Source organism: Acanthisitta chloris, unplaced genomic scaffold, assembly GCF_000695815.1.
Source record: "Acanthisitta chloris isolate BGI_N310 unplaced genomic scaffold, ASM69581v1 scaffold28082, whole genome shotgun sequence".
Taxonomy (NCBI): domain Eukaryota; kingdom Metazoa; phylum Chordata; class Aves; order Passeriformes; family Acanthisittidae; genus Acanthisitta; species Acanthisitta chloris.
Window position 1 is genome coordinate 34334 of NW_008661500.1, and position 22874 is coordinate 57207.

The following is a 22874-nucleotide window of genomic DNA, read 5'->3' on the forward strand; positions in this document are numbered from 1 at the left end:
AGTAAAATGCCTCTGTAACAATTTGTCTAGACTCTGAAATGACTCACCTCAGAAAGGCTGATTTTCAGTACAGTTTTGACTGACCTGCAAGTTGGCAATGTAACATCCTACATCATACAGAGAGCTACCATCCTGTGTGGTGCTGTCCTTGCCCAAAGACCCAGGAGTGGTAAAGACGTGGCATGAGACTGAAACCAGCCAAGAGCAGACCTTCACAGCTAACTACTCAGGCTTCCTTTACCAGACTTCTGCCTACACTACCAACACAATGGAAGGCAGCAGCCTTAACATTTTTGGGCTTTCACCACACAATGGGATGGCAAAGGAGCCTGCATACTCCCTTTGTGTAGCCCAGAATAAGGCACACCAAGGCCTGGCCAAACCTACTGACTGCTCTCCTTTCCTCCATTATTACTTTTATTCTAATGCCAAGTGGTTGTAACAGATTTACTCTAAGAGATTCTGGTCACCAGGAAAATTCAGTGACCAGCAGTTTATAGTACTTCCAGTTGCCATCACAAGGATGTCAACCCTTGCTAAAAGTTCTTAAATCATTGCTGAAATTATTACTGGATTTTCCTACACCTACAATAGGAATTAGTGCATGAGTTTTGACAATCACATTAAATTATTATTTCAAGTCATCATACAGCAGGGAAGTCTTTATCAAAGACTACGTTTTTGAGGAAATACACAGTAAGCTCTACATGCTTTCTTTAGATGATATCGCAAACATCTCCAGAGCAGCTTGATACACAGTTCATTATTTTTGAAGGAAACCCCCCCATATTTCAGTATAAAAACAAACACTAGTGTTAAGGCAGTTGGATGCTTTCCTTAAGAAACATCTGAATGTTTTATCCTTTTCTCCATGCAACTACACACGTCATTATAGAGACTGCATGCCAAACTGTTCTACCAGATAAGAATTTCAGGATGCAATACTGGAGGTTTACTTTCATCCCGCTCCACCTGCTTCAGCCACTATTGCCAGAGATAGTGAAGGGGCGGTTCAAAATAAATTAATTACATATTATATCAGTGGGCACCTCCAGTCAGCTTTCAGTTTTGCCCAACATTCAATCTCAGATGGGCTAGTAAAAGGGTCTTCCCTCTGACAGGCTTCTGCAGTGCAGTACATTTCACTATATTGCCTATTAGATTTCAAATCTGAATTTCAGTTAGTGAGAAAATCGGATTAAGTGGGCACATGGTGATAGATAATACTTCCACTGCAATGATTTTTTGTAAGATTACTTCATCTTATTAGCAAGACGAAAAAAGTTCATGAAAATAACATTTAATAGATAATTCAGATCTTTTAACTGAGTTACTGCTGACAGCCTACATGCAAAAATTAGGAATTTGATCTATTAACTTATTAAAGTGTACCTGTGCATAGAGCTTGAGCTTGCTGACAGCATGAACAAGATACAGTTTGGCCTCATGCCATGCAGAAATACAGCCCTCTCCATTATTCTCTCTGTTTGCTTCATCTTCTGGCACACTGGACAGAGCAGAGCACACAAACTGCTCCAGTGTCTCTCCTGTGGGAATCTGGCAGGGACATAAGAAATTGATGAGTATCGCAAGAGAACTGCTGAGTGTTATCTCTCTATCAACTTACATATCTAGTGAAAAAAAAATAATCACGTAGCCTCCTTCAGTGAGAACAAAGCCCATCTGATCTGTCCCCATATTCTAGTGCATATACTTCAGAGTACCCCACATGCAGAGTGCTGTATAAAATACCAGTGGCTCCATTAAGGCACTCATACAGCAGGCAGAATGATGACACTTGTATATGCAAGGAATTTTCACCACGTAGCTACATCAGTGATGCTACTTCTACAGTAATTTGCAGGCTGATGCTGAACTAACTTGATGATGGCACAGTACAACTATAGCAAAATAACTATATTGAAGCAACTTCACAACCATAAAGCATAAAAACTACCAATATAAAAACATTTAGTACAATCTTGACCAATTATTACATGCTGCAGACTAGTTTTAAATTGAAGTTGATGGGTTTCAACAGTATGGCCAAGAGACCAGATTTTTTCCTCATAGAGTGATTTTTAAATTCTGAGATGAAAGATTTGTTATTCACAATCATATAAATACTATTAAAGCACACAATAATAATTCCACATATTGCAATTCTCCCCACTATTCTCTTTCTGAGATATTTTACATCCTAAATCCTCTCAAATTTGGCTAAAGAACTTATGAAAAGTTTTGCAGATTTTTTGATACGAAACAAAATGGGACATTAGATACAGAATTGAAATGCTTGGAACAGACTTGCCCAGGTTTACACATTTCCCCATACTTTTTGACAGCCTTCAATGCTCTAACACAAGCAAAAAATACTAAGATTTTAGCTTAAATAGGTGGTAAGTGAGTAGTCTGGGATTTCACAGTCAACGATAGCTACCAAGCTGTAGTTAAATTCCGTTCAGTTGATCAAACAGACCATTACTGATATTTCATCAAAAGGCCATTCAAAAGTCAAGATTTCTTTATAATTTATCCCTTTGTTTAAATCTGTTATTTTTACAATGAGCTCTTCTGCAATATAACTCTAAACTGTACCTGGCAAAACACAAAGAAATTTCTCAAAAATACCAACCAAACCATCACAACAGCCCACTTTTGTCTAGAAGATAGGTTAGAAAGAGATTTTCTTCTAAATTTGATGCATCACTGTTACGTTTGGTTAAGCACCACTGAGACAACTCAGTCAAGTATATTCATATCAAGATTGTACAACTGAGAAGAAAGGACTCTTATTATGCCATAATTTAAACACAGAAGAGACAGGCATCCTTTGTCCAGCAAACCAGATGAAAAATGCTACCAGTCAAGCTAATCCAGGCAGATTCAAACCAAGGATTTGGTTTAAAAGCTTAGTAGAGCTATCCTCAAAATTCTCTACAGGATTGGATAGTAAACTTGGGACTCTGCCATACTCAGTGGTGACTTGAGAAAGGCATAAATTCATTAATGTACTCAATTAGACCTATCAGCATCTTCATGTGCAGAAATGTCAGCTGAAGCTAAATATATTTCTTGTGATGGGAATGAGGCCAGAATATTTAACACTCTTGTAGCTGCTTCACAAGTCTAAAATATGACTATAGCTTCTGTAAGGCAGGAAAAACCCCATCAGGGTATAAACAAAAAACAAAGATGAAAGAGAAGGAAACTTACATTTTCAAGTGATTTACCTTTGTTAATTGTGCTGTATAACTTAGCAGCTTCTCAACATTAGGACCATCAAAACCAAACCTGGATTGAAGTTCTGCTTTCACAGCATGTGGATTCCACAAAACATCCCCAAGAGACAGATTATATTGAAAAGCTGAAAGAAAGAAAATCTTCTGCTTACGTAATTCTTTCCTTTTGTTTATGCTGTTTCTTGATGATTCATACTTGATGAGATCCAAGTACCGTATTTCCAGGGGATTTTTTAGGGAAGAGAGGTGGGGTGTGAGCAGAAGTGTGCACCTGAACACCAATTTCACTAGGATAAAATACATGCTTGCACTAGTGGTAAGGTCAGTTAATCTGATGGTATATTCCAGTAGTTGATAAGATGGTGAGATGCCTCTGAACAGTGACTGCCGCCGACCCAGCAGGGTGCCAGTCATGCAGATGTGTGTGCATGGGCTGGATATGAATCATTGCCAAGAGGGAGAACACCAGAAGAATACCAGAAGTCCCAGAGAATTCAAGTTAACCCTGTGTGCAAGGACTCCAGCACATCACCTCTGCACCACTTCAGCCTTTGTTTTGGCAGGTCAAGTGGGATTTAGACCACATGCTACTCTTAGCCTGACCTTCTATGCTGAGCAGACAGCTGCACCTAGAATCTAATTGTGTGCTGCAGTTTGCCAATGAAACTTGTTCCTGACCTTTTCTTGAGGAGTTGTCCTGGGGCCTGCCTACCTTTTCTAATTAAACTCATCTCCCATAGTGAAACAGCAGACGGAAAAATGTAGCCCTTTGGCTGAGAGTAGAATTTATGAGAAGAGAAGAATTAAGCTTAAAGTAAACCAGCCATGATTCATAACATGCATGTCCAAAGCAAGACACTATTCTTCAGCCAAATGGAAGATATTGTCCTTTGTATTCATTTAGTCTCTCCAAAATTCACCATTGAAAGACCATTCTAAACATGCTATATTAGACCAATGTGCTTTGTTTCTTAAATAATTGCAAGAGTCTGATTAAATTTAGTTACAAGTACTTAAAAAGCAGCTCAATAAAGAAATGGGTTAGCACTACAGCAATACAGTCGAGTTCTCAGACATCAGGAATTTAGCAGAAGTTCCAGAAGTTACCACTATTGCATATTCCCAGCATGCTAATGAGGAACTTCAAGGAAGACCTGAAGTAAATTTCTTACCTTCTAAACTGCTATCCTGTACTGATGCAGCAGTTAAATTCAGTGCTGTTTTCACCACTTCATAGAAACTTTGGCCCAACGGCATCATAGCTAAATCCTTCAATGATGCTAAGGTACTGAAAGTGAAAAAATAAAACAAAGCTCTCTATACACCCAAAAAAACCTGGAAGTACTTGATGGAAAGACATGACCTTCAAGTAACTGAATAATAAAATACATTTTTTACTGTTGTAAAAATGTTTTAGCAAATTAGACTTTTCATGGACAAAACACAAGTTGAGATTTTACCGTTAGTGTTTCACTCAATTTTCATTAAGGAAATGTCTCTTAAGTGGACCAATGTCCTCTTAAAAAAAAAAAAAAATGAGAGAGGGAAAAAATGAGAGCAAAAGTAAGAGCAAAATCAAAGATTCTCCCAGTTATCCCCCCAAGAAGGCAGAATCAACACAGAATATTTCTATTTTACTTCCAGTCAATCTGCAGGGGATAAAAAAAAAAAAAAAAAAAAAAGAATTTTCAAAGCAAGATAACACTTATTCTCACAAGGTTTTAAACAAAACACATTACAGAATACATTGATAAAAATATATCTATTCAATTCCTTACAAGTCCCAGTGACCTTTGCTGTGAAACAGATTTCTTAATTAATGTAGCTGTAATATACTACTTAAAGTTTATGTCAAATTTACCAGTTATTTCCTCTAGAGTAATTATTTCTTATTATACATATAAGAATCCAGTTTTCCAGAGTGGATCAGGAGTTTGCAACATATGTTAGAGGAAGCAATAATTAAAAAACAAACAAACAAAAAAAAAACAAACAAAAAAAAAACCAACCAAAAAAAAACACAAAAAGCTGAACCTAGTCACATAGCTGTGAAAAGTCTCTGTTAAGTACCTCTGAGAAACACAGCAAGCATGGTGCAGCCCAGAAAGTGGGAGATGTAAATTTAGGAACCTTTCTGCTGGTTAAATTCTGCCTTAGATAGGATCTCTAGAATGTAGGATAGTCGTGCAAAAGAAGTAAGCATTGTGTTTTGTGGTTTGCTTTCCAAGAGAAGAAAAATAGCATTAATGATTGCAAATTTGGTCATTGAAGGGCACCAAAGTCTTTAAAACAAACAAACAAAAGCAAAACCCCCAAACCCACACTTAAACATCCGAGTATCCTTGCATCACTCGTGGGTTGACCCCAGCTGGCAGCCAAGCACCTACACAGATGCTCATTCACTCCCTTCTTCCACAGAACAGGAAGAAGATAAACAGAAGGCATAAAGACTCATGGATCAACCAAAAAACAGTTTAATCAGTGAAGCAAAAGTTGTGCATGCAAGCAAAGCAACGCAAACCTAAGAATTCATTCCCTAGTTTCCATCAACAGGGAGATGCTTCCTGGGAAGCAAGTTCTCAGCATATCTAGCAGTTACATGGGAAGACACACACTGTAACCATGAACACCCTTCACTTCGCCCCCTTGTCGCTTTGTCTGTGCTATAGGCTCATGGGAGAGAAACTGCTGCTGAGATTGTATTAACAGATTCATAACTTCACCCAGCACCGCAGCCAGTGGTTACTGCTGTCTGTGCTTACTGCTGCTGAAGAAGAAAAAAAAAATGACCATAAACTTACAACCAAGTTCTTGTTTTACCTCAGGAACACTGAAATGCTGAGAGTCTCCAAACCCTCCAGAAAAAAATTCTGCTTTTGGGATACAATCTCAGCTAATATAGCTTTGCATGTTAATAGCTCAGAGAACAAGATGGAATAAGGTTACAAATGACTCAGGTATGGGGGGGGGGGGGAAAACAACAAGCCCAAAAAACATTGCTTCAATCTGCATATTGTACAAGAGACTTAATTCCCAGTTTTGAAAAAATTATGACATCAAATTCTTCGTATTTGTTATTTGTTTTTCTCTTTTAATTAGAAAAAAGACAGTGGGATGCTCAAGGGTGACAGAAACAGTGCAGTAGTTTCCCATTCATGGTCTTCGAGCTCCTGCTTTGCCATGGGGTAAGGCTGGGGAGGTTCATGGCCAATCCTCCACAGGCACCCAGGTCCAGAGTATTGTGCTAGCTTTGTAACTATGTTACTTGACTACAATGACAATTACTTATCAACCTATTACAATCAACTGCCTGCTCTGGCAACTAAATTTCTGACTTTTTCCTAGCAATTTTCTTATTTTTACTGAAACTTTCTGCAGATATTTGTCTTAGTCTATGTTTTTGATGCTAAGACTTCCTCTGAATCCAACTGTCCTTTACCTGATTCAGAATACAGTCTCTGGAGCTTCTTTCTTACTGTTTCATTTCTTGCAAGAGAACATCTAAATGCTCCTAACCTTGCTATTTTGACAGCAAGAGACTTGAGAAACAAAATTGAGTCATTTTCCCAATATTGACCAAGTGCTAATACATTTTAAGTAGACTAGAATCCAAATTATGAATTTGTTATATTCATATGTAAATATTCTATCTTGAAAGCACATTACAAAGTTCAAAGCCATATTACAAGATAGGCTAATTTCAAAGCCATATTACATGGTGGGCAAATTTCAGGCATTGCTAACGTGAAGCTACTTATAGAAGACTCCTAGGGCAACTCTGCTGTGTTTGACAGAGATGAAGACTAAAGTTATGAAGGAATCAGTGTGGGTGAAAGCTCCTACCACAGCTCTATAAAAGCAGAATCTGGTAAAGAGAAGAAAATTTTAGCCTCTTTACACTGATAAGGATGCTTACTTCATCAAGTAGCCAGTGAGAAGAACAAGAATTGCAGGTAAAATTTTAAAACAGAGCACTTTCAAGAATGTAAAAGTACTTACTTTTGAATAACTTTTAGAAACTGTGCTATGGTAGCTAATTCCTCTTCTGTATAAAATCTGTTCAATTCAAGACGAGGGAGTGAATGCAAAAGGTTCCAGAAATCTGGTTGCTTGTACAGATTTTCTGCTCTAGTAATCATTTCCTCTGCTTGATTCAAATCCATCTTTATGGATGAAAACAAAAATAAAATTACATGCAACACTTCCATTAACAGGGAAAAAAAAAAAAAAAAAAAGCAGGTGCCTGTTATTTCCCCTACCCTCCTGAATTTTAAACCATTCCAAATATTTTTCCCAAGTGAAAACATGCCTCTAGCCTTGGTAATACCATTTTGGTGGTACTTTGTACTTATAGCAGCTTTGTTTCAGATGTCTTTCTCTGCTCTGATAGAAAATGTAGCTGGGAGAAAAGCTAAGCAATCTCTTTCTGCTCAGAAGTATAACTCTCTGTGTAAGGGAAGGATTATCTCTGAGATCTCAAGCACAAGATGCTCTTTAGCCCTGAAATGAATTTCTAAATCTAGGGTATCAAGACCACAGGATGCTCCAGGACATGCCATTCTTGCCCCACAGCTCCTTGCAGGGTGAGTGGGGATCTCAAATAATAATTTATAAGAATGGCTCTTTAAAGATGAACTGACTGGGGTAAAACTACTTCTTTTATCCAACTACACAATAAGATGCCTATGTGAAACATAGGATTTATCACACTTGTTTATTATGCAGTCTTTGTTTCTCTAATGTTTCACTAGGGCTTTTTTGGAAAATGGTAACATGAGCATTGTTTATACAAAAAGATGCTTGTGCGTATGAGTTCTATTACTAATAATGACAGGGTACTATCAACTAAATATTTACTTAATGTTGAGAAATACGTTCTTTCTATTTTATATTGCATCCCTAAAATGAAATTTCATATTGATACAGCTCCTTTCAATCAAGTATCTTATATGCAATTTAAAAATCTTACTATAAAAATGCCATCTAATTTCAAGTCATAAAATGGAAATCTACATTTCATGAAGCAGCAGTTACAATCAATCAAATATGGAGAAAATGCATTTCAATAATATTTTTTAAGTGAAACCAGTGGTCTGTGAAGGGTACAAAATTGACAGTAATGGAAATCCACCACCATGTCCATTCAGCCTGTCCCTTTCTGAGAATGCAAGGGTGAAAGACTAATGCATTTGGGACAGGACAAAGACCCATTTTGCATTAACTGCCCAAGAGATTCTGGAAGGAATTATGCTACATCTTACACATCTCTACCTTGACCCCCACTTGAGTCTACTTGTCTTATTTACTGGATCACAAATCTGAATTCAAAGTAATCTATTCAAGCAAGAGCCTCATCTTTTCAATATCCCTGAAGTATTTTTTTAAGTTTTGGAGTGGGTTTTTGTTGTTGTTGTTTGGGGGAGAGGAGGATTGATAACTGGGTTTGTTTAGTTTTTAAATAACAGTAAGTGTATTATTTAGTATAACAGTTCCTTGGAAGACATTTTGTAAAATGATTCTACACAGCTACACGTGGTCTGGCAACTGCACTTTTAAATTGCTCCTAATGAATGATTACCCTTCAAATAGTTGTTGGGTTTACATACTAGCAGACTGGTTTAAATCAGTAATCTAGAAGCCACTGAACAAGACATCATTTTTTTTTCCTTCAACCACATACTTTTTTTTTAAGATAGTTTACTTAAACTTGACAGGATACAGATATCTAGCCAATATAATAAAGATTCCTCAAAAACCAGAACTATAATTTAGAAATAGACTTTAAAAATACTTACAGTAAGAAAACTGGTGATGTTATGGAGCCCTGTAAAATCAAATATTGTCCTTTACAGAGAAGCATTATTAACTTAGACGAATCAACATTATAAGCTACAGCAAGTAGTGCACAAAGGGTATTTCTATGGAAGTAAAGGCATGTGAAGTAACTACTATCCCAGACAGATAGTGATCCATGTGATTTTATGTACATCCCAATACTTTTACTATTATCACAAAAACAGTTTAAAATATATTGCTTACCATTCACTTTTCAGTGAACTGAAATCATAGCATCATCACTAGATGAATGTACAAGCCCCCAGGCAGCCAGGCATGAAAATGACCATTTCACCTAAGTCTTTCTACTTGAAAAAACTTAGCCAGAAAGGCAGGGTAGTGGTAGGTCTTAAATGCCCACCTGCCACAGCAGCAAGGCTGTGCAGTGTGGGTGGGAACAGAACAGGAGCATCAGACCTTGGTATTGCCAGTCTCACTCTTTTAGTGCCAGACTGGAGGTCACCTAAGGTCACAAGGTGTGCTCTACTGAGGTTTTCCATCCCTATACTCTTTAGTACAACAGAAAAACCTGGGGATGGAGAGCTAAATCCTTACAAATTACTTTTGAATGGATATTAGACCAAGTAACCATGTACTCTGACTATTAATCCTTACTTTTAACCTTTCCCCTCAGTGTTTTCTTAACTTTCAAGAAGTACAAGGGCAGAGTTTTAGAAAGCTTACTATTTTTTCTTATAAAATTGATGGCCACAGTGATAGTACTCATAAAAGTGGACTTTTTCAGACTAGCTAAAATTTTAGTTTGTTCATTTTATTTTTAACATAAGTGTTCTTTAGTTGGATGTTTATCACTACCTGATACACAAAGCAATTCCTTTTTTAGAATGATCACAGTTTACCTGAGAACTTTGAGTTTTCCTCCCACAGTTTTTCTAAAGCCATGGCTTTCTCTGTAGTCTCAATAAATTCCTTTGCAAGTTCTTCTATCTCTTTCATGAAGTCTAGATCAGGTCCTGTGACTTTCTCTGGACCACTCTGGGTGCCTGCAGTACTTTTTGTCAGAAATAAAAGGGACAGGTGAGGTAATTACAAACTAAAAGCAAGTAGCTGGAAAAAGTTTATATACTCACAACAATATTCTGATTTTTTAGAAACTATTATGCATTTACCCAGCTTCTATTTAGTTCAGTTCATTAGCATGCAAGTTGCAGCACTGAGTCTCAAAACCTCAGGAAAGAGGGCAATGAAAAATTGCTGAGCTAGAGCTGCTCACCTATGCCAGTAACCCAATTCTGGCAGCAGTCAAAGACAGACACATCCTAAGAAGTCTTTCATGTTTCTGAACACACTCAACCTTCCTCCCCAGGTGATGGTTCTTTGATGAGCAAGTTCAAGCCTTCCTATTGCATCTAAGGCAACCGTTTGTATTTTCAAATACATACAGCAACCTATAAAAGCAGTATCTTATTCTCACTACTGGCTTTTTTCATGATTTTAGCTTACAGCCAAACTCCTGCTACATGTTATCTCTGTTATCTCTATCACACTCAATAGCACAACTTTCTAACAATACTTTCAAATGAAATCAGAAGTCAGTCACTTAAATGCCAGAACAAAATTACTTAGACTCCTTAAGGCATCATAAGCAATGGAATAATTATATTTAGCATGTTACTAAGCAGTTGAATTCTGGTTTATAGGAAATTCAAATGATTTTAAGAGTTAAATCCTGTATAGCAAAAATATTGCTATTTTTCATTAGAAGCACAATTAACTGTCACAGAATCACAGAATGGGTCAGGTTGGAAGGGACCACAGTGGGTCCAACCTCCCTGCTCAAGCAGGGTCATCCTAGAGCACATGGCACAGAATTGCATCCAGATGGTTCTTAAATGCCTCCAGTGAGGGAGATTCCACAACCTCTCTGGGCAATCTGTTCCAGTTCACAGTCACCCAGAGAGTAAAGTTCTTCATATTCTGGTGGAACTTCCTGGGCATCCATTTCTGTCTGCTGCCTCTTGTCCCACCCCACTTACAAAAATACAATAAAGAGTTACATTCCTTCCTTGTCAAGCTTGTATGTCAACACTAGCTTTCAGCATAACTTTTACTTATTGCTACAGAACGGCCTAACGAGATCAATTCACAAAAAGTAAACTATCAGCCACCACTTTCTGATTATCTCATTTCTCTTTCTCTCCCTCCCTAATCCTCATTTGTTCAGACACCCACAAAGCTGTCTGCAACTTTAGACTAAGGGATATGAAGAAAATTTAATCTTAAAACAATCAAGTTCTTGATTGTTTCAGTACAGCTTATTTTGATCCCGGCTTGGCTGACAGCCAGTATGATTTTGGAAAACTCTTTCACCATCCTCAAACTTCAGTGGATTAAAGGCAGAATAATTCCTCACCACATTTTTTCTTCCCTTTTAAACGGAGTTTTAAAAAGCAGGTTTCTGCTTTTCAGCAGGTGGCTTTCTGGGTGACTAAAAGCTTCACTTTAGCTATTACTTTTGAAAACTACCACATAAATTCCATTACTTACACATCCACTGCCCAAAATTTCAGGAAGCTAAGAACACTGGTGTGTGGCAATGAGCAGGAACATTAACTACATCCTGAAAACTTCCTAGCACTCTGCATTTTGAGCATGAACAAGCAGCCAGCACTTGACCAGAACAACAACTGCATTTGGTTAGAACACAAATCCAGTCAGAACTTTAACAAACCAAAACTCTAGCTCAGCGTCCACAGGATTTTCAACAGGTTCTGGTTGGGTGGGTTTTTTGTGGGGGTGGGGGAGGAGGGAGGATGGTTGTGGTGCGTTTTGGTAGGGGGTTTTTATTACTTGCTGAGCTTTAACTTGACAACTCTGCTAACAATGTCACTAAAAATAATACCAAGTATTCGGCAAAGTGGAGCATAAGGGCAGTATTTCAATCCACGTTGTTTTCCTTCCAAACTAGATGCAAGCTCTACATCCTCATCTACAAATCTCCTGGTTTTAGAAGCATTGCAAACAACAACGCTCTCGGAAAAAAAAGGACACTACTCACATGGGAGCACACAGTTTGGCTCAATGTTGGCTCTAGTGCTGCTGGTGCTGCCTGGGCTCCCTACCAGCAGTACAGGGCACAGATAGGAGTGATGGAGGAGTCAGTAACTCCATCCCCTCTACCCCCATCACTGACTCTGCTGCACCTTGTATCTGCAAACCTTGGGTTGACAAAGAGCAGGGAAACAAAAACCCCCACCCTTTTGGTATCTAATTTTATGTGCTTTAGCCACCTGCTTGATACATAGCAGAAGCACACCTGCTAACACAGGCTGAATTAACAGCACACAGAGCTGGACTGTCCTTTTAGTGTCTCCAGGCTTGAGGACTAGAGAGACAAGATACCGAGTCCCACAGAGCACATGGGGTATGGGGAAATGGAACTGGGGAAGAAACACAGACTAAACATTAGAGAAAGCAGCTGGCAGTGCTTGGATTGTGGTGGCTCTGAAGGGATCCAGAGAGAAGTGCAGGGAAAAGCAAGTTGATGGTGAAACTGGAGGGGAGCTGGGAAACGGTAGGGGGGAGCTAGATATTTAGGATATGTCAGAAGAACCAAACCCCGGGCATAAGGCCCATCTATGGCAGAAGAGAAAGCAGCATGTACAATCTGTAAAGCCCAGGGAAACACCACATTCCCAAGCACAAGCCTCTCAGCAGGACAAGGGCAGCTGTTTGGATGTGCTGTTTGTGAGCTATGTGAGCTATTAGCTTTAGCTTTCTGGGGATTTCCAGGGCAGCAGCAAAGTCAGCCAGCTGCCACTCATGCCCTTCTTTTGCCATTATGGCCACAGCCCTTCCTATGGTTATTCTTGGAGCAGAGCACAACTTCCTTTGGAAGGGGAAGTGGCAACAAGCAAGGTATTGTTTATCAGGCTCACTTTTATGAAACAGATTAAAATATTACAGAGGTTTTATTTCTTAAATATCTGTGCTGAGTTTAAAAGGATTTTATATATTTTCAACTTGGTAATAGGGGACCACATTTATTACCTAACAAGCATGTTACAGCATACTACTAGTTTCTTAATTCAGTGCAAGTTACACAAAATCGCAGGGAGATGCCACCATCTTGCCAAAAAGATAAGAAACTAGACTTCAAAACCAGCTGCAGGGTCAGTCAATGCAAACAAATTTTCAGATAGTGTGCCAGCAAAAATACTTAATTGTTGTACTGCTACTCTCCCAAAGAGCCTTCAATGTGTGGTTTCTGGAGCAGAAGGTGACATTAACTAACTTGTGTGTGTGTGAAGGAAGTCAAGCAGCAGTTCCAAGGAAGTTCCTAGCAGCAGTTGCTAGGAAGGACAAAAGGAGGAAGCCAGTAATTTGTAGGAGAGGACATACATAATTAGAGGTGGGGTGTTAGGAGAAGGTGTGTGTGTTTGTGTATGTCTATATATAATTTCATTATCGTCCACGGTAACTCTTCCCATAATTGTGCATTTCCAGAAATTTCATGAGGAGAGAAGTCAAGCTAGACATATATTGATACAAGTTTTGACCCTAACCAAAACAGCAAAAAGACTCTGCATCTCTTTAAGGATGTAAAAGCAACGGGCATTTCCTAAAGTCATGACTCAGAAACTCTTAATTCTGTCCAAATTATCCAGTTACTCAGGATGACAATAAGAACTTTTCAGAGCTCATCTGAGATCTCAGCTGTGATGTGCAATGCCATTCAGACTGGTGATTTTCATAAGCCTCTCAGCAAACTCTTGTCTCAGCCTCACCCCTGTCACCACACTGAACATTTCTCTCTAAAATTGCAAAGCCCCAGCTGTGCTTGGCTTCCATTCTGCACCATCTCAGGACAGCCTGGAGGCATGACATCTCCATCAAAACCAGTACACATGCTGGACAACAGCATACTGCATGTCTCTCACAGAAAGATCTTTCCCCTCCATGGTGCGTACTATTATAACCTTCCTAAAATGCAATGGATCAAAATATATAGCAAACAAAAAAAAAAAAAAAAAAAAAGCTTTTCTTAGCTGGCTAGAAAATGGAGAAAACTCATGTTTAAATTTCCTTTTCTTTCCAGCTCTCTGATAAACTATAAGCAAGACCATGAAAATTGCTTCTGTTTTCCAGCTGCACAGCCCAAGCATACAAAAGCTGGCCCAGATCACATAGAGTTACTATTCCAGTAAGTTGCTGCAGGCATACAGGTATCTTGCAGAATTTTTTCTTTTCTCATTTGAAGATACACATCATTAAGAAAAAATCTGACCCTTTAAGCAACTCTTATGCAAATATTATTACTGATGCTTAGACCTTCCTTGATTTTGTTTTTCCACACCTGCTGTTGTAGATGAGCTCTTCTGACACTACTCCACTAAAGAACTGCAGAGGTCTAGGTATTGATAAAGCAAAAGTTTTAGACCAGTAAGAGGAAAGGGACTGGTGTGCACAGGGAGGGCCAAGCTAGGAGCTGAGGCAACCCTGAGGAGTCCGTGCCCTCACTAACGGTGCACTGTCCCCCAGGACCCTAGCCAGCAGGCAGACCCAGGGGTGTGTTACAAGTTCCAGAGACAGCCCCAACATGACAGGATGCCCTCAGGAGCCCAGTCAGGTGCAAAAGGACACAGAGCTACCACATGTGTATGAGTGACCCATCATTCAGCAGAAGTGCGAGAGAGTGATCTGGGGACTCCACCACACCTACTGGGTCAGGCTGCTCAGGCTGCTACTACTTGTAGCTAAATAAAAGTAAACAAATGTGCTTTAAGATAACATTTTACAGTCCTGTTTTCACGATCTTTATAGTTCTGAGAAAACATTACCTTAATTTCTTCTAGGTATTGAGAAGTCTAACAAATGTAGATCTAGGAGTCTGAGCTGCAAAGGACAAATCACACCATGATCTGCAAGATTTGCAGCGGGATTCAGAGTACTGGGAAGACATGTTTCTATGCATTGCATGGGAATGTTTTTGGGTGTGGGTGTAAGGCCATAGGATCCTGTGCTACATGGTTTTTATCTTATTTGCATGCTCTCCCACTAATATGAAGTGGGGCATGGAACATTCTGGAAAGCACAGGGAAAAATGTCCTTACTTCCTTACTCCTCTGCTCTCAGACACCACTGGTTGTGTGAGACTAGGGAATCACATCAGTGAGCTATCAGCCAGCAGCTTTTTCATTGCCTAAAGAGAGGAGCAAGGAGCAAAGCCATGGACCTCTTGAAAACTAGATGCTTTTCAAGGCATCAGAGGAGGTGGCAGAACTTGCTACAAATCAAAGTTAGTGAGGTAGTTGTAGCTGTCACCTAGCTAATCTTCTCACCACAGGATAGGCTGTTGCCTGAAGGGACAGAGCCACATCTGTGAGAGAATGGTCTGCACCAGGATGGCTTCACCCCTGGCACAGCCCCTGCCATGGAGAGCCCTGCTCAGGCTGCTCAGTGACGAATAGTTTGGGTGGTTTATGGCTTCCATGGAGGTTCCAACAGTAGTAACAGAACTAGTCTTTCGCAAAGACAACTACTACATTTCAAAATGATAGGATCAATGTAGTACACACTGTGAAAACAAATGGGTTAAGTGTCCATACAAACTATGCACAGTCTTTGATTTACCCTTAATAAACACAATGTTGTTGATGCATATATGTCCCTATACCAAACTCCTGGTTTGATATAACTCCTCAAAGGGAAGATAATTGATGTTACTGTTCCTATGCCACCCCATCTCTCCAGTCAACAGGGACTTTGTAGGATTCACTTATGTCTGGCTGATCAAGCTGACAGGCTGTATTCCTAAGGCTGTTGGCAGCCAGCATAAGTCAGAGGAGCCCTGAGGTTGATTTAATTTATACTGATGGACCTGGTGGAACAGACTGACCTCAGAATGAACTTCATCCTACCTTTTTAGCCTTTTCCTTTACCTAGATTACTTGCTGAGCAAATACATATGGATACATGCATGCATTTTGTTTTCCAGTTGAAAAATTGAAAGCTACTGAATAATTTCACTGATCCTTAAGTAGGTCTAAGACTGCCTCCAGGAAATTTGTTCCTGATTTTCTTTAGAGCTGAAATATAATTTGGGTAGTTCAGTCAAAGCAGTGTAAATAATCATGCAGAGCAGTCAATATAATTTATAGTTTCTAGAGGTTTAACACACTTAGATGGCATCTGGACTAGGGATGTAAATAAAAACTATCTTTTTAGGCAACAATGTTTTAAAAGGCCAACAGCTACTGCAAAATCCAGTAATACAGTATTGCCACTGCAAGTAACAGGCTACAGACTTCATACTGAGTTTGCACGACCACAGCACAGAGGCTTGCCACCTTTGCTTTGCCTGAATTTGTCTTAATAAGTCTGCAGTTTTGTTTTGAACTTAGGTTAGTTTTACCCTTTTTTTTTCCTTTCTGGCCAGAGGACTACAGCTGTTTGCTTTACTTTCACTTGTCATTGTATAATGCCACCATAGTTTTATACAGATAGAAGTAGAGAGGGATCATTCAGTGCAAAATGATATATTTATGATTATAGTAGTAGAAGCCTTGAGAAGTGAAGACACAGGATGCACTGTATTGGAGTATAAGTCTAGGATAAGAGATGGGGCACAGGCTGGCACCAAGGACCCCATGGCTATGAACAACTCACCAGTGCTCAGTTAAAATGCAGAACCTATAGCTGGACAAAGTCAATTTATAAGTATTAAGAAAAAATAACAGGTAGCTAACATATGTAAAAACATTCAGGTGTACCACAAATTCAGGTGTATCATGGGGACGCAGACCAATGGAGAAGAAGCAAGGTATAAAGGCACATAAGTGATCCCAAGTGCACACCCTGGTGTGACAAAGAAGCCATCAATGCCACATTCCACCAGGTAACAGGCTCGGAATCATGACTTGCCATAACACCACCACCACCGGACTGCAGCCACTGAAATTATGGCCCAGAGCAGCACCGGAAAGGTGAGCATAACCACAGGGAAAGGACTAGAAACTAGGTGGTTATGTAACAATTTTAACTCTACTTTTATTAGGATATTTTTTGTAAGGGATATTACTGTAATACTGGTATTTCTGTCTGTATGTATTTTGTGTATTAATACATCTTGTCTAATACTGATTTGTGGCTTAAACTGTTAAGGTTTCAATTCTACTAACAAATTATTGCTTTATGTAGAAGGTTTTTGTCTATAAACAAGACTTACTTTGCATGGTCTCATGCTCAATCAACAGTTCTTTACATGTACACATAACTAGAACAGACCATCTAGATCAAAAGTATTATGGTCAATTACCATGATACTGAAGCTTTCCAACTTGTTGCATGGTGAATTTATTGCTACCTACAAACCACTACAATTATAAACCATAAATATTTGATGCCCTGACATGCTTACCTGGCTCAGACTTTAAGGTCTTTTGGTAGATACTCTCAATTTTCTAAGAACAAACATACATATATAAGCACATGTATTCTGATTAGCTGACCCTAATTTGACTTTACTGTCATGTATTTTGAAAGGCTGTTTGTGCCTATACTCTTCAGCCAATGTGCCTAAATGTCTTTGTATCTTAATGCTTTTCAACATCTTTTTGAAGTAGATAAAATTACTACATTTCTTAAAGAAAATTTTCAAATTCAAATTAATCTTTTTTTTTCTTTCTGCATTCTGGGATTCTGTGACAAGGATAACCTTTTTCAAGTTCTTTTTTATTACATAACTTCTGCTATTCCTTCTTGACTCTTTGTGGGTATTACTTAAAAGTTATCCTCATTTTGCTTTTCTGCATTCACTTCTCCCACCATGCATGCTCCCAAATGATTCAAATAGTTTAAATCCACATATGGTATACTTCTGGTGCTCATTTCATTCTCATGTAATGAAATACTTCCTTGTGAAGGATAAAAGTATGCTCTCACATGGCAGCAGTGAAGGCCAAGAATATGACAAGGTACCTCTACAATTTTACCCCAATGTTCAGTATCCAATAACAGTGTGAAATGCCCAAGAAAAAAACAGACAAAAATTAGAAAGAGGCATGACTAAGGCTTTACTTGCATTCATAGGGACACTGAAGGAAACTTTTGGCAGAGAGTAACAATGCTCTTACTCTCCCTGTCTACAAGGCAGTAAGAACCTTTTCTGTAGAAGAAGATGCACTGTGATACTGACAGCTCTGTCAAATTTGTGTAACTTACCGAAAGTGTTTGTTTTTCTGTGTTGTGTAACTAGTATTCTTGCATCTGGAACCAACATTACAGAAGAGGGTCCTCATGAAAGGATAAAGCCCCCGACTTGGTAAATCGCGAGCTTCTAAGTAACCTAAAACCAAGCAGTGGCAGAATTAAGACCTGTGACAGTGCAGTTGCAAACTGTACCAGCACATTGTGTTCCCCTCTCCTGAACAGCATCTTTGTCACCTGCAAGCAATGAAATTGTATCGGTGGCAGGTGTCCCACTTCAGAACAACTTAGTCACCACAGAAAATGAGTAACCTCTGTGTTGGACTGTGACAACTGGGTATATATGACATTTGAGAGCAGTCTTAGAAAGGCTGATTTTCCTGTTAGTAACACTATTGCAATATCATATGCTTGCTAGCTTCTCTGGCAAAAATCATGTGTGACCTGGATTAAAATATAGACTACTTCACAAAATAGTATTTCCTCTTTTCTCATGGGCTTTCAGAAGATGAAGGAATTTGTATTCAGCAATGCCTAATCATACATCCATAAAGACTGTATAAAGAACAACTTTTCCATCTCTCTGGAATTATCCATATCTCTCCATAAAGTAAATTAATATAGCGCAGGCTAGAGTCTCTCAAGCTATTTCACTCTACAGATCTTGAATTGTTTTACCAAAATGATTTTTAATGTAGCTAAACTGGTTTCTCCCCATTTTACTGATACTGGTGAATAACAAAAAAATAAACTGCATAGATTATAATATCATAAGTAATTTCTTTCCAAATTAAGTTAATGTTTGACAAGATAAAAGCAAAAAGAACTTTAAGATGGAGGTATTCATAACCTGAAGTGTTAATGGAAATGGAAGAATTTATTATTTACAAAATTTTAACTCTAAATTCCAGGAAGTGGGTAGGGTTAAGATTCATCTTGTCTAATTGTTAATATCTACTTCAATAATTACCTGCCTCTGAATCAGTCATCTAAACTCCATTATTCAACCCAAGTAATCCACCCTACTCCAAAGTCAACATCTAAACTGGTCTGACACATCAGACCTTAAACTTTGTATCTCTCTCCCACCTAAATACATCTTGCTCAGACACATATCTAGACAAGATTGAATCCCGCTGTAGGACTCTTTGCATTGACTCCACTACACTTAAGTCCCCCCTTCTAGGATATTTTTAGTACTTCCTAAATACTTCTACAAGCCTTGGCAACCAAAATAGAACACAGGTGAAATAAAACATACAGTTTTCCTTGTATTTTGGGGGCTCCTGGAAGCGGATTGCAGCTAGAATCAAGAAAAGCACGCATGGCCACAGTATTTCAGTGAGAGACAGGACCTGAAAAGGGAAATCAAAACATCATCAGCCTATAGAAAATAAGATTTAGGAACAAATTATTAAATTCATATATCTTTTAATTAAAAAAAAACAAACAAAAACATTAAATATCCCCTCTACAACTACTTAAGGAAAAATAAGATCATTAAAAGCAAATTAACAACTGTTACTTCTATTTAAAATCCTTATAACTTTGTGAAATACACTGCTTTCAGAACAGAAAAGTGGTTTTCCTTTCTATTTGTAGTGTTTATAGATACTTTCCTCTGGTCAACACAGTGACTCTTAAAACTTGATGATGGTGACATTCAGCTTTCCTGTACCTGAGCCTCCTAAGAAGCCATCAGTATTCTGCACCTTGATGCAGCTACTCCTGGTCCCCTGAACCCTGCCTGGTAGTGTACCTCCCTGTCCTTCCCTGGCTCTCTGGCTGCTCCCATTACACCCCTTCTATCACCTGCAGTCACTGTTCTCCAAAAGCCTCCTGCATCACTTCCAGCATCACCTCCAACAGAACCTCCAGTAGTGGGAAGACCAAGTCAGACCAAACTAACTGGCCTGAGGCTGCCCACCACAACACATCTATTCCAGTATTCCCATCTCCAAGGCCACAATGACAAGACACTCAAGCCTGTGCACTGCAGGACTCACAGATTTTAAGCTTGTCTCTTCTGAGCTGATTGCACATACACAGTGTGTGCTTGCACCTCTGCAGAGAGGAAACAAACCCAAACAAAACCAATTGTCTCAATTTTCAACAGCAGAAAGGAAGAAACTGCATTCAGTCAAGTTTCAAAATACTTCTAGATTCCCTGATAACAGTGCTGGGAAAGTGTGAATAGGGAACTGAGTCACAGAAACACAGTAGAAATGCTACAAGTCCATGCTGAAGATGTCCCATTAGAGGCTGTTCATTTCTCTGAAGTATACTGGGGATTTTTATTTCTAAACTCTAAACTCAGAGTTGAACTAAATCCCACCACAGAAGTGATTCCTAAGCTTGGGCATGTCAGAAATATGCCTAGAAATGGTAACATAATGCTTAAGAGCAAACTCCAATGGCAGAGTTTCCCCTGCGGAGAAAGCCTGCTATGCTGAACATGAGGCAAGGAACTAAAGGCTTCCTGAAATTTAGAGAAATCATCATTCATCTAAACCAATCACACCCAAAACCACATAGGAGCCAACCAAAGACAAGAAAGGCTGGTGCTTTCAAATTTTTAGGGATCAGAAAGAGTCAGCTGTGGAAAGCTGCAGAAGAGACTTGGTGGGAATGTCACCAGACTGCCTATAAGGGTCTGGAAAGGGTCCAGGCTGCCCCTGGAGACACGTACCATCACCCCCAGCCAATTCTGGGGGAAGGTCCCACTGGAAGCTCAGACAGGGCATCAGGGCAGTGGGAGACCAGAACTTGGGGGAATTGAGAGGGGAAGGCCCTGGACAGCTGCAGACAGGGCTCCCTGGTGCTCCCCTCAGGGCTTGGGACAACCCCAGCTGGCAGCCAGGGCACAACACCAGCCAGCTGCTCCCTGAAGGGCAGAGAGCCAGAAGGGATGCCAGGACAGCAGGGTCCTTGTCAGGCAGGACCTGCCCTGCAGTGCCCCAGCAAGGCAACAGGCTCCCCTGGGAGATCTCCAGATGAGTCAGACCTAAGGCTGAGCCAGGAATCCTACCTGCAGTGAGAGCAGTCAAAATCAGGTACAGCTCTCCCATCCCTGGCAGAGCCTATGGGAGGAGGCTGCTGAAAGCCCTGACTGAGGTTAAACAGGGGCAGAGACACCAGGTGTGTGGGTGGAGGTCCAAGAAGAGGCTGCTCAGGGCTATTAAAACCTCTTAGTGTCCTTAGGGCCCCAACACCTGTGAGCAGAGCTGTGGGTTTATTGATGTACTCACTTCATAATGACCTCTAGATAGGACAGAGCTATTTGTCATCTACCCTTCTTTGCTCCTACATGTTTTTCTTATAAGTTGGAGAAGCCACTTGGGATTCTTCTCTGGGCAACTCTTGGTCTAACCAAAGTCTTCTGATTTCAAGCCCACTGTTCTGTTCTCTTTCTTATCTCTGTTTTCTTTCTGCACTGGACTTTTAACAGCTGCTTCACCCTTTGCAATCAGATCAAGCATAAATAAAGAAATTGAAAATGTGCTTTCAAATAGCTTCCAAATCCATTGCACAATATCTAGAATCATATTTGTGAGCCAGGCACTGAAATAACTGTGTCAGATTTTTGCTCATTCAGTACAACAATGAGGATTAAATGCAGTCAAGTAAATAAAACCACAGTGAGGAGCCACCACAGCTAATTTCAGGTAGCTCTACTCTGAAAGCCCAGGACTGGACTCATGGCCAAAGGAAGTCACTGGTTGTCACCTACTAAATAAAAACACTGGATGTTCCTGGTTATATTTAACAAGGACTCATGATGTGGGAAGAAAGGAATAGTTTTACCCACTGGCTGTGCCACCAGTATCCAAAATGTTAGTAGAAAAAGCCAGTCTTACTGTAGAGCTAAAACTTTGAGTGGATTTTTTCCTATACATTGCTACATACTTCAGATGCAGTCAAGTAAGTTAATTTATTTTGCTAGACTTTAATTAATTGGCTATGGCCTGTTCCTGGACATTTTTGTCTGCAATTTCATTTTGAAAATATTTTGATCTTTAAGAGTTTGACCCACTGAAAGGTGCTGCTGGATTATTAGATAGTATGTAGAAAGCAAAACAGAGAAAGAGAGAGAAAAAAACATTTATAGGTATAACTGAATGTCATCTGGCTAGAAATACAAGAGAATACTCTGGGACTCAAAACATCACAGAGGCTATAACATAGTAGGGCATGCCAGGTACAGAACAGCTTTATAATTCTCATCTGGTTTAAGCTCTTCCAAAACTAATTTGTCAGAATATCCAAAAATCTAGCATGCATCAAAAGGCTATTATTCCAAATCTGGGACAAATGAGCCAAAGATTCTTAACATATGGAAATCCAACAGCAACATTGTTTAAATTGGACATTTTATTATTTTTGCACAAACCTAGGAATCAAAATGAACATGACACAATGCCACTAACTTTGGCAATGGGGGAGAAAGGCACCTAAAGAAACTATAAGAGCTGTAAACAGTTGCTACTCATTCTGGGTTGCATTCTCCTTGGTTGTTGCCACTCATCAGAGAAACTTCATTGCACTTGAAGAACAGAGTAAATAAAGTAAATTTTGGTGAATCTATAAAATTCAAGATTTAATAAATATATAAATATACATTTTATATAC

The 22874-nt window shown here is 39.3% G+C and overlaps 1 protein-coding gene across 1 annotated transcript in view; it reads right to left on the bottom strand.

Annotated features, from left to right (window-relative positions):
• LOC103798020 (ATP-binding cassette sub-family A member 13-like) overlaps positions 1 to 19600 on the bottom strand; it is a gene marked incomplete at both ends in the record, with an annotated part of 49674 nt that extends 30074 nt beyond the window's left edge. Inside the window, 8 exons of the mRNA XM_009070263.1 lie at positions 1393 to 1557; positions 3234 to 3367; positions 4415 to 4530; positions 7242 to 7405; positions 9515 to 9606; positions 9938 to 10089; positions 18261 to 18384; positions 19507 to 19600. Coding sequence (XP_009068511.1) covers positions 1393 to 1557; positions 3234 to 3367; positions 4415 to 4530; positions 7242 to 7405; positions 9515 to 9606; positions 9938 to 10089; positions 18261 to 18384; positions 19507 to 19600 — 1041 coding nt within the window. The remainder of the gene's footprint in view (positions 1 to 1392; positions 1558 to 3233; positions 3368 to 4414; positions 4531 to 7241; positions 7406 to 9514; positions 9607 to 9937; positions 10090 to 18260; positions 18385 to 19506) is intronic.
• Positions 19601 to 22874: the final 3274 nt, after the last annotated feature.